The 17,582-nt window shown below is 49.9% G+C and overlaps 1 protein-coding gene across 3 annotated transcripts in view; it reads left to right on the forward strand.

Annotated features, from left to right (window-relative positions):
- Positions 1-3,575: 3,575 nt before the first annotated feature.
- EVC (EvC ciliary complex subunit 1) overlaps positions 3,576-17,582 on the forward strand; it is an 86,594-nt gene continuing 72,587 nt past the window's right edge. For all 3 annotated transcript variants that reach the window (XM_061145531.1, XM_061145532.1, XM_061145533.1), the window contains exons 1-4: positions 3,576-3,749; positions 8,667-8,792; positions 14,840-14,923; positions 17,034-17,266. In XM_061145531.1, the coding sequence (XP_061001514.1) occupies positions 3,576-3,749; positions 8,667-8,792; positions 14,840-14,923; positions 17,034-17,266 (617 nt within the window). The remainder of the gene's footprint in view (positions 3,750-8,666; positions 8,793-14,839; positions 14,924-17,033; positions 17,267-17,582) is intronic.

The following is a 17,582-nucleotide window of genomic DNA, read 5'->3' on the forward strand; positions in this document are numbered from 1 at the left end:
GATGGGCAGATAGTCAGGCTGCGGAGGGATGTTCTACCTACACGGCTTTTCATTGGAATCCAGCTTGGCTAAGAGATGCCTGTGCATACATGGGAGGATCCTGAGATACACCAAATATCTATTTGACTGGGAACCAGGCAAATCATAATGATTGGCCAAAGGAAAACCGAAAGAAATGTCCCATATAAGTGACTTAAACTGCCACGCGGGCACAGCTCAGGGACTCTCCATCTGATCTGCCCGTGTGTTTATCGCAGGCATTGTACTCCTTCTCCTCCTATACTTGACTTGCTTCACTACTTTCTGTCTTTGTGGAAATTCTTTTCTGCAAAGCCAAAGGGCCAGATCCCTTGTCACTGACTACTGGTCCAGTGGCTAGGATCCAGTACTTTCACTGCCACAACCCAGTCCAATCTCTGACTGAGGACCCAAGCCCTGCTGCTCCAAGCCATTGCAGGGGGAGGCCAGACACTGGGGACCTACCTCTCTGGGAACACCAAGAGGGGAGTTGGTGTTTGGAGCCAGGAGTCAGCAGCTGAAGAATCTCCCAGAACTCTCCAGGGGGCAGAGGACAGGGCTGTTACTCCCCTGGGCCCTCAGGGACAGCTCACACCTCTTCAGTCTCCTGCTATCTGCAGTCTCAGGCCAGGAAGTCTGGTGCCTGTAGCCCCCTTCTCCTACCCCTCCAATAGGCCTTTCCTGACTTCACAGGGACAAGACAGTGGGGTTTGGGAACCTGAGAATTTATTAGCCAAGGTTTCCTCATGGGGTTCACTGCCCTCAGTGGTACCCAGCATGTGCCAGGAGTGAGACAAGGCCAAAGGCTAAATGCTGGAGCATTAATTCTTTTAGAGATTTAAAGGATGATTTCTACCTTCAAACAATTGTATAATAAAGTAAAATGCAAACAACACTATTGTTACCGAGTCCAAGCTCCCTCTGCTCACCACACAACAGGATAATGAATCTGAGACACAAGGTGTTGAGGCAAGGAAGACGACTATTTGGAAAGCCAGCTGATGGAGAAGACGACAGGTTAGTGTCCAAAAATAACCATATTGTCAGGGCCTGGTTGTCTTTTATGGATCAGAGATGGGAGGGAGGTGAGGAAACAAAGTAAAAAGACTATTCAATCCTTGCAAATTCCCCTAGAATGGCAAGCCTTGGCAGGGGGATGTGTTAGTTTCACTTCCTTGCAGTCCTTCACAGATAGGCAGCTCAGGTTATCTCCCTGAAGCAGGCCATCATGTATGTTTATCATAACAAAAAAAGGCTAGAGTCACAGAAGCAGATCCAGTGTAAATTTAAAATTAGCCATTCCTGATTACGCTATATTTTAAAGTTTTTATTTTGTTTTGGGGTACAGCCAATTAACAAACAATGTTGTAACAGTTTCAGGTGAACATCGAAGGGACCCAGTCATACGTACACAGTTATCCATTCTCCCTCAAATTCCCCTCCCATCCAGGCCACCCCATGACAGTGAGCAGAGTTTCATGTGTCATACAGTAGGTCCTTGTTGGCTATCCAGTTTAAACATAGCAGTGAAAGAACACTGTATTTTTAAAAATAAAAGCCTGAGTATCCAAAGAAATAGGCAGCATAAAGCAAGAACTTCTGGTTTTTGCCCTCAGACATGTTCCCAAGAGTCTTGGAGATGCTCCTAGGGAAACATTTAAGAAGCGCTGTGTGGCAGAGAGTGTGAGTCCTGAAGCCGGACAGATGCAGGTGTGACTCTATGTGCCCCGTTTCCTATTGCAAGACCCTGAAAGAGCTATGACTCTGGTCCAGCTGTCAGTTTCTTCATTTATCAAAAGTAAATCTACATAGTAGTTCCCATCTTGCCAGCTCGGATGGAGTGAAGAGGAAATGATGGGAAAACCCAGAAACCTGAGCTGGAAGTCCAGGTGAAGGACTTGAAACCCCTCTCTGTTGAAACAGATCCCTATGTTACCTCTGCTCTGGCCCTCAAAGGGACTTAAGCTCCAAAGGGTAGAAGTGTGTGTGTGTGTGTGTGTGTGTGTGTGTGTGTGTGTGTGGTGTGTGTACCCTAGCAGTCAGATTAAACTCTAAAGGGTAGGGATGTTTGTGTGTGTGTGTGTGTACCCTAGCAGTTAGATTAAATTCCAAAGGGTAGGGGTGTGTGTGAGTGTGTGTGTGTGTGTGTGTACCCTAGCAGTCAGATCAAGCTCAAAAAGGTAGGGGTGTGTGTGTATGTGTACCCTAGAAGTCAGATTAAACTCCAAAGGGTAGGGGTGTGTGTGAGTGTGTGTGTCTGTGTGTGTGTGTGTGGTGTGTACCCTAACAGTCAGATTAAGCTCCGAAAGGTAGGGGTGTGTGTGTGTGAGTGACTGAGTATGTGTGTGTGTGTATGTGTACCCTAGAAGTCAGATTAAACTCCAAAGGGTAGGAGTGTGTGTGTGTGTGTGAGTGAGTGAGTGACTGAGTGTGTGTGTGTGTGTATATGTGTACCCTAGCAGTTAGATTAAATTCCAAAGGGTAGGGGTGTATGTGAGTGTGTGTGTGTGTGTACCCTAGCAGTCAGATCAAGCTCAAAAAGGTAGGGGTGTGTGTGTATGTGTACCCTAGAAGTCAGATTAAACTCCAAAGGGTAGGGGTGTGTGTGTGTGTGTGTGTACCCCAGCAGCCAGAATGAGAGCTAGCATCAGTAAATGGTGCTTAAAGAAAGAACAGATGTTGAACTCATCTGCCTATCTTCCTGCGAGATCCTCAATGCTGGACCTTGTCTGGTTGATGGCTGGCCTGGTGCTGGTTCAGACAGTAGGGTCTCTGGATAGGCTGAGTGAATGAGTGACCACGTGGCATCTCCGTGACTAGCCAGGGCTGGATGTAAGCATCTCCCTATAGGTTGTCTTAGAGCAAAGCATCGACCATCTCCGAAGAAACTAGCAGTAAACAGGAGTCTTCAGGCAAACAAGTTCAGAGGCAGGGCCGGACTGTGCGACCCAAGGATGGCCAACTGCTAGAGGTCTGGGGCACCGCTGAGTCAGACCAGCAATGAATCACTCGCCGCGGACCCTGAACCTCGCCAGGAGGAGGGGCGCATGTAGTAACGCCCATCTCAGAAGGCTGGTAAGAAAGTTACTTGGATCATCAAGCTAAAGGCTTAACGAATCCTAAGCACTCGATAAACTTAACTCGAGCAACACCCTCCTCGGGTGAGGACCTGGCTGAGGTCCTCTACCCAGCTGGAAATCGGAGCCCTCTGCAAAACAAGACTCCTCCCAAAGGTTCTGCTGGCTGAGAAGCGCGCCTCTGGCCGGGCATGCTCAGTGCAAAAGGCAGGGCCGGAGGCGGGGGTGGCTCAAAGTTTGGAGCAGACGGTCCAGACTCCTCCCTTCGGCTGGGCAGCTCCGGAAAGCAAGAGAGAAGCGGGAGGAGGAGGCTACACAGGCCGGAGAAATCGACGGAGCTCACCGCGCCGCCCCCCTGGCTCCGCCGGGACCCGGAGTCCGGCAGCGGGGACCCGCCAGGGATGGAGGGCCGGGCGGCGGGCCGGGGCAGCGCGCGGCGGCGCGCGGGAGGCGGCGGGCCGGCCGCCTGAGCGCCCCCGGATGGCCCGCGGCGAGACGACCTGCGGGAGCGACGCGCGGCTGCGGCTGGGCCGGGACGTGGTGCGGCCCGCGCCCGCTCTGCTGGTCCCCGCCGTGCTGCTGGGCACCGCGCTCGGCCTCGGCCTCGGCCTCTGGCTCGGCTGCCGCTCCGCGCGCCCGCGTCTCCGGCACCAGGTGGGTCGGCTGGGCTGGCGGCCGGGTGTGGGATGCGAGGGCGCGGTCCCCCGTCGGCGCCGGGGTCCAGGCTTCCCCTTGAGCCTGATCACGGGCATCGCGCGCGACGGGTCCTGCTCTGGGGACGGGTGTTCCCCTTCTACTCCGGGAGGCGGCTGGAGACTGTAACTGCAGTGGGAGGCGGCCAAGTGACAGACGGGCTTTGGCTTGGGATTCCCCGGAAGGGTCCGCTCCATCCAACAACTGCCTGTGACGTTAGCCAATGAGGTCTCCAGGCCGCGGTCTCCTCTGCACCATCAAGGATTTGGACTGATGGTGGGCTCACCGTGGTGGGCTGGAGGGCAGGGAATTCCCTCGCCTCCCCCAGTCCCTCCAACTGCCCGTCGATTCTGCTTCCTTTCTGTGTGGATCCCCCTGCTAGCCCCCCTGGAGTGCGGGCTGCTACATCAGCATGCACTCATCATTCCACACAGAAGTTTGCTGAGCACCTTCTACTGCTAGACACGGCTAGGGGACAGCAGTGTGCTCCTGTCTCTGGAGGAGGATGGAGTCGGACAGATTACTAGTAAACGTTTGATTGTAACACAGCCAGATGAGTTCTGTAATGGGGAAATGGAAACACTAGCATTTACTGAATGCTCGCTATATGCTGGGTGCTGAGCCACACTCTGCACCTGAATTTTCATCTCATTGAATTTCCAAAACAGCTTTGTGAGCTGGTTCCATTAATGTACCCATTTTGCAGATGAGGAAACTGAGGCACAGAGAGGTTAAATATCTTGTCAAATGACAGGCGTGTGTCTCACCCCAAAGCTACTGTATTAGGGGTGGGTGGGATTGGTCACAGGTGGCTGCCTGAAGGGCATTAATGGATGCTTCATGTGGCAGTTGTCATTATGGAATCAGATGTTGTGTGGAGGTATCCGGCATACAGCAGTCATTCCATCAGTGGTGGAATGATCACTGTTTTAGGTCTTTGCGGCTCGGACCTCCTTGAGGGATGAAGTCTGGTCGGATCTGAGCTAAGGTGGTTTGGTCTTGTCCCCCCCATCTCTGGCCCGTGTGAACAGGGTGTTCAGTCAGCAGATGTAAGCCAGGTGACTTCAGAGAAGTGTCCTGCTGCAAAGAGATGATAAAGGTTAAAATTAACATAATGCAAGTCTCTTGTAGGAAAGTCTGGGTTGTCAGATCCTGCTGGTAATTAAGAGACATGGGCTTCTTGTGTGAAGAGGGCAGTCACATGTCAGAGCGTTCAGTGGGTGCCAGGCCCCTTGTCAAGGGTTTGCGGCGGTTTCCTTCTCTAGCCTCACTCCGGTGGAGGCTGTCATCCTTACTTTCCAGATATGGACGTTGAGGCTCTGCAAGGTTGTTCTTTGTCCAGGGTCATGAAGAATGACCAGTGGGCTGGACTTCACCTGCAGTCTTTCTGAATGCCTAAGTCAGAACTTTTCATCATCTGCTACCTGGCGAGGCAGGAGTTAGTATCTGTCTTAGTCTGCTTGGATGTCTATAACAAAAATACCATCCACTTGGTAACTGATGAACACAAACATGTCTCAGAGTTCAGAAGGCTGGAGGTCCAAGATCAGGGTGCCAGGATGGTTGGATTCTGGCAAAGGTCCTCTTCCTGGTTATAGACGACTGATTTCTGCCTGAGTCCTCTCATGGCAGAAGGGGCAGTGGCTGGGGCCTCTTTTATCAGGGCACTAGTCCCGTTCATGGGAGCACCATCCTTATGATCTAATAGGTCCTTCCAAAGGTCCCGCCTCCAAATACCATCACCTTGGGGGGTAGGGTTTCAACATATTAATTGACACGAGGGGTAAGCGACACAAGCATTCAGACCATAGAGTCACCCACTTTGCAGCTAAGTCGAGGCTGACAGAGACTAACCAAGCTGTCTGAGTTTGCACAGCTAGTCAGTCAGAGCTGTACTAGTCCAGTTGAGAGTGGTGGTGGGTTCGATCAGGTCTGTAGCCATGGACGGTGTTCAGGGTCAAGGGTAGGACTGATGAGATTTTCTGATGGTTTGGATGTGACCTTTGCAGTATTCTTTTCTAAATGTCCTCCGTTTCCCACCTCTAGTCTCTATTTCTAAAGAGCACATCTAACAGTATGACTTCTGGTTGAAAACCTCCAGTGGCTCCTGGCTGCCTACACAAGATCACATCATTTCCTTGTATGGTGCAGAAGGTCACTGACCTTCCCTAGGGTATCCAGCATAGCACACAGGTGTCTGTGCATCCAGCCACCCAGAATCCCCTTGATCCCCAGAAACCTCTGCACTTCTGCACGTCTGTTCTCTGCCTCTTGTCCCACTCATTCTTTAGATTGTTGTTGTTCAGTTGATGAGTCGTGTCCAACGCTTCGAAACCCTGTGGACTATAGCACACCAGGCTCCTCTGTCTTTAACTATCTCCCAGAGCTTGCTCAAATTCATGTCCATTGAGCTGGTGATGCTATCTAACCATCTCATCCTCTGCCGCCCTCTTTTCCTTTTGCCTTCCATCTTTCCCAGAATCAGGGTCTTTTCCAGTGAGTCAACTCTTCACATCAGGTGGCCAAAGTATTGGAGCTTAAGCTTCTGCATAAGTCCTTCCAATGAATATTCAGTGTTGATTTCCTTGCAGTCCAAGGAAGCCTGCTTTAGAACCCAGAGAGGAAACCATGTAGGCAACTGTTACAGTCCTCAGGCTGGAGCAGGCACTTCTTCCCTCACGGGTCCTGGGCACTCTGTTCTCCGATCCAGGTCACCCAGCTTGTAATTCTATCTTGCACCACTTTCCCTGTGTGGTATCTGTTTTATTAGTTTTATTTATTTCATCATTAAAGCTTTGTTTGCATCAGAGTGACTAATGTATCTACCCTTAGGTGTGCATGCCAAGTCACTTTGGTCGTGTACAGCTCTGCAACAGGCTCCTCTGTCCATAGGATTTCCCAGGCAAGAATACTGGAGTGTGTTGACATTTCCTTCTCCAGGGGCTCTTCCCAGCCCAGGGATTGAACCCTCCTCTCTTACATCTCCTGCTTTGGCAGGCAGGTTCTTTACCACTAGCGACTCATGCACATAATTTAAAAATGTTCCTTGGCAACTGCTTCTCACTTCTCTAAAGCCATCTTGTTTCACCCTTGTTCAGCTGGCTGTTTTGGTCATTTACTTCCCATATCTAAATTACCTGCTGGTGCGGCTGCTTGACGTCCCACTGGGGAAGTGAGGAGTGATTTACTAACAGCTCTCTTTTCTCCCCCTCTCTTCATATCTACACCCTCCCCACCCACCATCACCACCTCCCTGTGCAGTTATGTGGTACTTTTAGTTAAATCAGCATTTGGTGTTTTCGTTATTGCAATTTTGTAAACATAATTCACTGTCAGCCAAGGATCTGCAGTGATTATGAATACTTTCCTTTTTTGCACAAGATTTTGTTTTCCCTGAAATTAATAATTACCCATTTTTTCATTTCCTTAAATTCTAAGTACATGTCATTGGTTTAACAGTAAACTCTCTCCCATTTATCTCCATTTCCTTTCAAGATATTTGATCAACTTCCTCTTTTAGAAAAACTTGTCTCCCAGAAAACTTCTGAACTCTGCCATCTGAGCTGGTTGCCTCCAGACTGTTGCTGCTCTCAAAGTGAACCAGACCAGCAGCATCAGCATTATTGGGAGCTTGCTAGGAATGCCAGTTCTTGGGCTCTGCCCCAGACACACTGATGAGAATCTCTAGAGGCGGGTCCAGCGAGATGTATTTGACAAGCCCTCCCATGATCCATTTGGTTTTTTTAAGTCATCCAATGACAATATTAGAAATAACAAGAATGTTAATATTTATGTGTCATTTTCCATGTTAAGCTGTTGTGTGTGTAGGCATAATATTAATGTGCTTGTTATCTCCAATACTGTCATTGGGTGATTTTTAAGAAAATACCTTCAGTTCAGTTCAGTTCAGTCTCTCAGTTGTGTCTGACTCTTTGCCACCCCATGAACTACAGCACGCCAGGCCTCCCTGTTCATCACCAGCTCCCGGAGTCCACCCAAACCCATGTCCATTGAGTCGGTGATGCCATCCAACCATATCATCCTCTGTCGTCCTCTTCTCCTACCCTCAATCTTTCCCAGCATCAGGGTCTTTTCCAGTGAGTCAGCTCTTCACATCAGGTGGCCAAAGTACTGGAGTTGCAGCTTCAACATCAGTCCTTCCAATGAACACCCAGGACTGATCTCCTTTAGGATGGACTGGTTGGATCTCCTTGCAGTCCAAGGGACTCTCAAATGTCTTCTCCAACACCACAGTTCAAAAGCATCAAACTCCAATACTTTGGCCATCTGATGCAAAGAACTGACTCATTGGAAAAGACCCTGATGCTGGGAAAGATTGAGGGCAGGAGGAGAAGAGGACGACAGAGGATGAGATGGTTGGATGGCATTACCGACTCGATGGATATGAGTTTGAGCAAACTCTGGGAGTTGGTGATGGACAGGGAAGCCAGGCCTGCTGCAGCCCGTGAGGTTGCAAAGAGTTGGATACAACTGAACGACTGAACTGAACTGAACTGAACACAAATGTTGTGACCAGAATCCATGATGAGCTCACAGGCTACTGGGGTGGCAGTGGTGGTGGTGACCAGCTCAGAAGAACGTGGAATGAGCCTCGAGCCAAATGTCGCTTCCAGGCCTGAGGACACTGAGATGGGGCTATGGGGCACTGTCAGGAAGGTGACACCTGGCCAGCCTTGAAGGATGTGGAGCTGATTTCCAGGGGGCGTGGAGGGGAGCACTGCACACAGGGCCAGGCGGTGGAGAAGGGGCGGAGACCGGTAGACACGGCTGGGCCGTGGGGGGTTGATGGCTACTGAAGGGCACTAGGCTGACCGACTCGGACATGCTCTCCCACTCACCTCCACCTTTGGGTTTTAGAAAGATGACACTCAGAGTCTGCTCAGGAATTTGGAGTCTAACATCCAGACCCCGTCGGCAGCTGGGTCCCCATCCAGGAGGAGGAAGAGAGAAGCGCTGACTTCAAAGGATGAGGAGCCTCTGGACGTAAGTGGGGTATTGGGGGTGCATTGGAGGAGGCTCACACAGGATGTGCTATGTCCAGGACACAGCTTATCCAGATGAGCCCCGACAGATCTCGTGTACCACTAGGCTTCTCTTGGAGATATAACTTACACACCAGAAACACACAGATTTTCAACTTACAGTTTAATGAGTGACAAGTGCATACACTCCTGTCACTGAGACCCCAATCAGGAATGTCCCTTTATTCCAGAAAGTTCTTTAGCGCTCCCTGCACAGACAGCCACTGCTACGATTTCCGTTGGCATGATTGGTTTTGCTGCTCTAGGGTTTTACGTGAGCACAGTCACATGCTTTCTCGCGCCTGCTGGTCTAGGTCATTGCTGCACTGATTGGTCATTTGCCCCTTTCAATTGCTCAGTCTGCTGTGGGGTTATGTCACCAAGTGGGGGTTGGTTTCCATGCCTGGTTATTCTGAACAAGGCATCTGTGAGTGTGTGTAAGTGTGTTTTCATTTTGCTTTATTTCTATTGAGTAATATCTAGGAGTGGGAGTTCTGGGCCTCTGACGGAAATGTTAAGAGATAGATGTTCTTTATACCTTTCTTTTGGTCCCCTGCCCCCATGCCCCCCACCCTGAGCCAGCCTATTGAGTATCACTTCATACGTGAGCTCCATGGATGAAGAGGGCATTTCTTCCAAAGAGAGAATGAGTGACTTCTAGTCACTTCCTAGTCCCTAGAAAGTACCACAGACCCCAGTCATCCAGCATCAATTGCCAAAAGGTAAATATAGACATCTAGGTAAGGAGGGAGGGAAAGAGCGAGAAAGAAAGATGCTGGGAAAAGGGAAAAGATAGAACAAAGTTTCTTATTTAGCGTCTACTGGATTCTAGGCATTTTTACATATGTCATTTTTGACTGATGTAAACCGTCATGTGAATTCTCTCATGCAATCCTTTCAGCACTCCATGACATAGACCTTGTTTATATGCCCATTTTCCAGATGGGGAAACTGAGTCTTGTGGAGCCAGGTCACTGTCCTGAGCCTTGAAGCTGATATTTGGATCTGGGGATGGTTCAACTCCTGTCTAGGCGGGCTGCGTCCCCGCACCCCCATGGTCCCTGACACTCAGTCAGGGGCCTGAGTCTGCAGCCTCCGCTTACCAAAGGAGGAAAGTGGGCCGGGTGTTTTAAAGCAAATTTCACCAAAAAGTTGGAAATCAATAGGGGAAGCTTCTGGATAAGCTGAAAATCCAGTTTTTGGGAGTCACACCCTGTCCGTACTTCCCAAGGGTTCTGAAGACAGGGCTTCTCCTCCCAGCCCTGGGCAGGACTCCACGGAGGGATCGGAAACCCCAGAGCTGCAGAGGAAGAGAGGGCGCCTGGCCGTTCCCAGAGACGAGTCCGCCTTTCCTCGTGTGTGCTGTGTGTCTCCAGCTGACTTGCTCAGCCTCTCTGTTTCCAGGTGCTTGCCTCTCCCAGTGTGTCTGTCTGTGTGCGTGTCATTGCACGTACCTGCATGTCCGTCTCTCTCTTTTTGTGTCTCCACGTGTCTCCGTGTGACAGTGTGGCTGTGGAATGTCTCTCTGTCTTAGTTTCTCTCCCTCATCTGTCACTCCCTGTGATCCCCTCACCACGTAGGATTAAAACTCTGCTGACAGAAATGAAAACAAATATCCATGAGAAGACCTGTGGGCAAATATTCCTGACAGCCCTATTCACAGTAGCCCAAACTTGGAAACTCCAAATGTCCATCAGCTGATGAACAAATAATCACTCCATACAATGAAATACCGTTCAGTCATAAAAACAACACGGAAGAACCTTGAAAATAGGATGCTAGCTGAAAGAAACCGGTCACAAAAGACCACATGTCATAAGATTCCAAGCATCTGAAATGTCTGGAATAGGTAAACTTAAAGAGACCAAAAGCAGATTGGTAGGGGTAGGGACAAGGGGTGGGAAGGGTAGGGGGGACAGCTAAAGGGTACAGGTACATTTTCAGGTACAAAATGACAAAAATGTTCTAAAATTGACTGTAGCAAGGGTTGCATGTATCTGTGAATACACCAAAAAGCATTAAATTGTGCAGTTTACATGATTCAGTTGCATGAATGACATCTCAATAAACCTATTTGAAAAAAACTCTTCTCACACAGAAGACGACCTCAGATATGATGCAAAAAACACTGGCTTTGGGATCCAGAATCCTGGAACCCAGGTCCAGCTCTACCACCTGTGTGCTGTGTGATGTTGGGCAAGCGACACAATCTCTCTGAACCTCAGGGTTCTGAGCTTTGCGATGACAGTAGTGATGGCGGCCCCATAAGGTCACCCATGAATCAACTCTGGAAATCCTTCTAGCACAGAATGAATCAGTCTTTGCTGGGGAGCCCAGTCTCTCTGCCTCCCAGAAGGCTAACCCACTTCTTCCACCTAGTAATGTTTTACCCGTGAACTATTTAGCTGTGCCTCGCCGATGCCCATTATCTAGCTAATGATTGCCAAGAGTTAAAGATCTGCTTGTTCCGGTGACCGGCTTTGCCAAAATACCCCTGTCTCCAGCAGGCTGAGCTTGTCAAGGAATGAGGGCAGGGCTGACTTTAACAGGGTGATGAACTGTAACCCTGACACCCTCCAGTGCCCAGAAAACCAAGGCATTTGGTGTCCACATCACTTCTTGCATGAATTCTGTTTCGATAAATAGCTCACATTAGCCAAAAATACCCAGAAAATTCTAGAAGACTCTGAAGACTGCTTCTTCACAGCCTTGTCCTGTCCTTTGGCTTTGAAGAAGGGAGGGGTGGTGGGCACAGCTCCCCTCTGGATGCATCTGTGCATTTGCTGAGAAGAGTACCTTTTGTGGGCGAGTGAAATGGTTTTTCTTTTCTGACAATTATGTTTTAATTTTCTGAATAATTGCACTGCTTCAGCTGAAGAAGTTTTACATTGTAAATCTGCACTACAGCCTATTTTCTGAATAATTGTGTTGCTACGGTTGGGGAGATGATCAGAATTTAGAGGACATCGGAACTTAATAAGAAGAGCTGTGGGAAACTGCAAATAGCCCAGGCTCCCGGTCCTCAGGTTCCACTTCTGCACATCTCAGGTGGACCCCTGCGTCTACATCCTTTGCTTCTCATATTATGTTTTTCCCTGAAGTGCAGTATATGTTTGGTGTCACGCCTTTAGAAGATGAACCCTGGAAGGCAGAGAACAATCCTTCCTCGCATTTTCCACCCCCTTCCATTCTGTCCTTTCTCTCCACCTCTGTTTGGAAGAAGTGTAAAAATGCAGAGTGCCCTTTCTGTTTCTCATCTTCCCTTGAAGAAGTGTATCTTCTCCAGATCATCTCCGAGGCCAGCTTCATAGGTGGATGACCTCCCATGTGGTCACTGAGACCCTCTGCCCAGTTACCGCCTCCCTGTTTCTGGACTTTGCTGTCTTGAAATTCTTAATCACTTTTGACTAAGGACCCCTCCCATACACACGCACCCCGGTGCCTATTTTCATTTTGCACCGGGCCTCACAAAGCATGTCACCAGTTCTGAAGTCAGCCTTTTTGGTCTTATTACCACACTCTTGTACCATTTTCCCAGCAAAGATTCAAGAGAGAGTGACTGATGGGCTGCTGTGGGCTGGGGGCAGCTATTCTGTATTTACTCAGATCCAAGGAAAGCCAGGAAGCGAGGGGAGTTGTATGGTTAAAAGCTTATTTGAGGGACTTCCCTGGTGGTTCAGTGGTTAAGAATCTGCTTTCCAATGCAGGGGACACAGGTTCAATCCCTGGTCAGGCAACCAAGATTCCACATGCCTCAGGGCAACTAAACTTGAGTGCTCTAACTAGAGAAAGCTCGCATGCACGCTGCAACAAAGAGTCTGTGCAGCCAAAAATTAAAAAAAAAAAAAAAAAAAAAGAAAAGAGCAGTCATTGTTTTAAAAAAGGTTATTTGATTGCTTTGGGGAGACTGGATTGGAAAGTGTCCACCTCTGAGCCTTGCTTTACCTCTCTATAAAATGGGCATGATCGTGATTGAGTGATAATGAAATGAGCAGACATGCATCAGATGGTAGTACATAGTAAGTCCTTGGTACATGCATAGGGAGTCAGGTAAGAGGCTGTTTCAGCCCATTGGGGTAAGTACGATGATGGCTTGGGCCTGAATTGTGGCCCTAGAGAGAGGCTTAGAAGGTTAGGTTGGTGGGATTCATGGTTGATTGGATGTGGCAGGTGTGGGAGTGACCAGTACCTCAGGATCTGACTTGTGTCCCTGGGGTGTGGTGAGGCTGACCTGGGGGCTTCTCCTCTGAACTCCCACTGACCTTGCAATTGCATGGCTCTTCCTCTTGTTCTCACTTCTGTCACATGGAAGGAGACAGGATGGTGGCAGCTGAAGAGGAGAGCTAGGGAATCTGAGTTCAAGTCCCGATCCGGACATTTAATAGCTGTGTGACCTTGGGTGCACAGCTCAACCTCTCTGTGCCATCTTCTCCATCTGGGAAATGGCAGCATCCTTGGAAGTTTAAGGAGGTGGCACATGTTGGTGGACGCCCCCCATTCTTGTCATCTAAGTCTGTTTTTGCAAGCAGTGGTAAAGAAACTGCCTGCCAGTGCAGGTAGACATAAAGACCTGGGTTTGATGCCTGGGTGGGGAAGATCCCCTGGAGGAGGGCATGGCAACCCCCTCCAGTATTCTGTACTGGAGAATCCCATGGACAGAGGAGCCTGCTGGACTGCAGTCCTTGGGGTCACAAAGAGTCAGAGACCACTGAAGTGACTTAGCACACACGCAAGGTAGAGACAGACATGACAAGACTTGGGGCCCTGCCACAGAGCTTCCTTCTGTCCCGCTCAGAAGGGCATTGTGGTGAATCCTCTCTGAAGACGGGTACGAACCACATCACAGGCTCTGCTGGGTGCTGTTTCAATGTCTCACGTTGTGAGGAAGCGATAAGCTCTTCTGTATTCCCTGTGATAGGGTATGTGGTTCCAAGGAGAACACGGCAATTGGCAATCAGTGCTTTGTTGTGGAGTTCTTTTTTTTAAAGATTTAGTAGATAGGTGTTGGCATCTGGTTCAGAGTTGCTCAGCTGAGATTCCTCCCGGCCTGGAGGGCCAGGCTCCTGACTGTCTGCTTGACTTCATTCACCCACTGGATGTGTCCAAGCCCTTATTCAGCACTGACCATGCAAAGCACAGGGGTGACCCTAACAGGAGAGTGATACGGAGAGGATGTGGGGCCGTAGAGCAGGCTACAAGTCAGTCTGTCCAGCTGTGTCAGGGAGATGGTTCCTGAGCAGAGGTCGATGGCAGCTCTTTACTACTGATACTCACAGTGGTCCATCGCCTCGCTTGGGCTCTGTTCCAGCATCTCCGCTAGGGCTTTGTCCTCATCCATGCCATCCCTGGGGGAGATAGGCTACCTGCTTCCTGTCTGGGAAGATGGAGGCTCAGAAGAGTGAAAAGATCCACCCAAGCACTTCTTTTCATTTTATGGTCCAGTCCAAAGCCTTGCATGAATATTACCACACGTAAGTTTTTATACACTTGGTAGTGCTAAAAATATTTCTTTTCTTATTCCACAGAAAGGTGACTCACAACTTTTAGGAAAACTTTTGATGTTGTCATGTTATTTAAATCTTTATTTCTTCCAAAGCTGAAGATTTGGAATTAAAAGAAGAATGTGCTTTGTAACGTCTGTCCATTCATCCCTTCGCCCATCTGTACCTCTGTCATTCCCACATCCATCTATACTCCCGTCTATCCATCCATCCCTCCACCTGCCCCATCCATGTGTCCATCTGTCCATCCATTAGTGTATCCCTCCATCCATCCATTCATCCACTTGCCCCTCCATCCATCCATCCATCTACCTGCCACATCCATTTGTCTGTCTATCCATCCATCCATCCTCCTAGCAAGTGAGCATTGCTTGGTTCTAAATGTGCTTATTATGGTCCCTTCCCAGGGCCACTGTTACCAACAGGATGTGGCACTTTGGAAACTCGGTGGTTTGTCCTTCATTTCACCAAAAGCCTCCCCATGCCATTTATTCTTTCTTTTTCCCAGGAGTACGAGCCGTCTTTCAACAGCAACATCACAGCATTTGCGCTGAAGGCAAAAGTCGTCTATCCCATCAATCAGAAGTTCAGGGTAAGTGTCCTGAGCTGTCTTAGAAATGCAATTTACCAGTAATGGGCTGGAGATTGGGGTAGGAGGGGGGAGATGCAAATGTGCAATTTGGGGTCCTATTTGAGGATTTTATGGCAAGCCATTTTAATAGGGATAATTTTGTGGCTTTGTAATGGAGCATGACTTCAGGGTGAATCCATTTTATGACGGTGTTATCAGGGGCAGGGTATGCCCATGGTGGAGCAAGGTATTCTCATGACGCCAGGCGACAGCACAGTAGGGCAAAATCCACTCTCCTCTTTCAACACTAACACAAAGACTGATGCTGATACAAGTTACTAACATTACTCCTCATTCAGAGAGCCCAGGACTCATGCCAGCAGCGGACACTTAACCGAACACTTACTGTGGGGCCAGCATAACTGAGCGTTAGCTCAGCATCTGTCATTCATTAGGCGTTTCAGTGGTCCTCGCCACGTTCCTGTAAGGTAAATAATACCGTTATCTCCACTTGATGCACAAGGAAACTAAGGCCCAGAGAAGCTAATGACCTGCCCGAGGTCATGCTGCAGAAAGTGGTAGGGCCAGAGTTGTACCCGCAGGTCTTACCTGCGGAGCCAGGGGTTTGCACCTGGGGCCAGGCATTTTGCAGAGGGCAGCATAATTCCTAATGCTTCAGGGAGCCCTCGGCCTAGAAGATGCTCCATGAAAGAAGGAGTTTCCTGGTCGTGTAAGTTGAGGAAAGGACGGCCTGCCCTCCTGGTGATAAAGAGGTCAGGCTTGAACCTAGCTCCCAGCTCAGCTGTTTACTCCTAGCCATTTCCTGACTTCTCAGGGCCTCAGTTTCTTCATCAGTTAAATGGGGATAAAGGGCTCTCCTGCCTCACCTGGTTGTCTTGAGGGTTAGATGGGGTATTAGGCATAGGACTTAGAACAGTTATGATGTCGATACACTCAGTACACATTCAGTTTTTTAAATTATTATTTGCTTTTGAGGACAGCAGAGCATAGCAAAAGCTCTGAGAATTCCTGCACCAAATAAATGATTCCAGGGACTTCCCTGGTGGTCCAGTGGTTAAAACTCCATGCTCCCAAAAAGGGACACGGGTTCGATCCCTAATTGGGGAACTAAGACCCCACAAGGTGTGACACAGCCAGAAAGGGGGGGGGGGGTGGAGAATGATTCTACTTTGTTTACACAGACTTTCCTAAACTAATTTTTCTGTGGAACATTCACAGTGAGCAGTAACTGCTTATAGTTCATGGAACTGCTTCCTGGACACACACTGGGAACCACTTCCTTCACTATCTGGTGGGTGGGTGATGGCTTGAAACTCCCAGACTCAGGGCGTTTATTCATCATGAGTACCTGTGCTGGGCAGGCTCGGTGGTGGGCACTGCAGATTATCCGATGATCAGGAGGTCACTGTCCTCACCTGGAGGCCCTCCCAGCCCTGCAAATATTGAAGGACAGTGTGTGATAGCAGGCAGGACAGAAATGACCCAGGACCTGTGGAATCCAGCCTGGGCTGGGCTCGGAGAGCAGGGAAGGAAGATGCAGGGGTCTGTGTCTGGAGGGATGGAGGTTTCAGCTCTGCAGATGGTGAGTGAGGGGAATTTGTGGCAGGGGAATCAGAGTCTGGAAAGGCCCAGAAGCATGGAACAACAGTGAGGGTTTGGAGCTGGCTGCCAGCTCAGGGCCCTCTGGGCACGCACCTCTGGGAGCAGCAGAATTGAGGCTGGACACATGGACGGCTGATGTTGCTGAGCCCTCCAACTGTGCCAGGCACTAGGCTGTGTCCTTGTGTGGTCATGGCAGTGGGCAGGGGCTTGCGTTTCTTGATAAGGAAGATGGGTGGACAGAGCAGGCCTGGGATCTGAGAGCTGGTGGGGAGGAGCCTGGTGCAGAGGGGCTGGCCTCCAGGGACGAGTGATGAGACAGGAACTGTGATGTGGGTCCCTGGGGCCATGGCCATGCCCCTGGGGTAGAAGCTGCAAAATCCACTCACACCCTCCCCATCCTCCCCAGCCTGGCTTTCCTGGGATCCACTGCGTGTGTCGTGGGTAGAATTACAGAAACACGCTGGTGATGGGTCATGTGGACTGAGGTCACTTTGTCTCCTGTCCCCAGCCTCTGGCCGACGGCTCCTCCAACCCATCTCTGCATGAAACCTTAAAGCAGGCCGTCCTGCCGAACCAGCCGCTGGAGGCGTCCCCTTCTAGCAGCTTGGGGAGCCTGAGTCAGGCCGAGAAGGACGACTGCAGCTCCTCTTCCAGCGTCCATTCGGCCGCCAGCGACGACAGGTTCCTGGGTCGCAGCTTCCTTGGGGCGAGCAGCTTCCCCGAGGTGCTGACCTGTGAGAGGTAAGGAGAGGGCAGGTGGAGGACTCAGACCGACAGGCCATATCCTGGTCAGTGGAGGAAATAACTACTCTGGAGGCCCAGAGTGGCTAAGGACTCAGCCGTGGACACACAGCGACCCGGTGTCAGAGCTGGAGCTGAATGTGTGGTGTTGGCTGGCAGAGGGGTTAGGGAACCCGGCCTGGGTCCTGGGGAGAGACAGGAGGGCCTCTTCTAATCACTGACCTGCCTCATGCCCTGCATAGCAGTGGCCAGCACTGGTTAAGTGCCTTCTGGTGTACAAAATATTAAGCACTTTGCAGAGATTATCCCATGAGCA

The sequence above is a fragment of the Dama dama genome, chromosome 6, assembly GCF_033118175.1.
Source record: "Dama dama isolate Ldn47 chromosome 6, ASM3311817v1, whole genome shotgun sequence".
Lineage (NCBI taxonomy): Eukaryota > Metazoa > Chordata > Mammalia > Artiodactyla > Cervidae > Dama > Dama dama.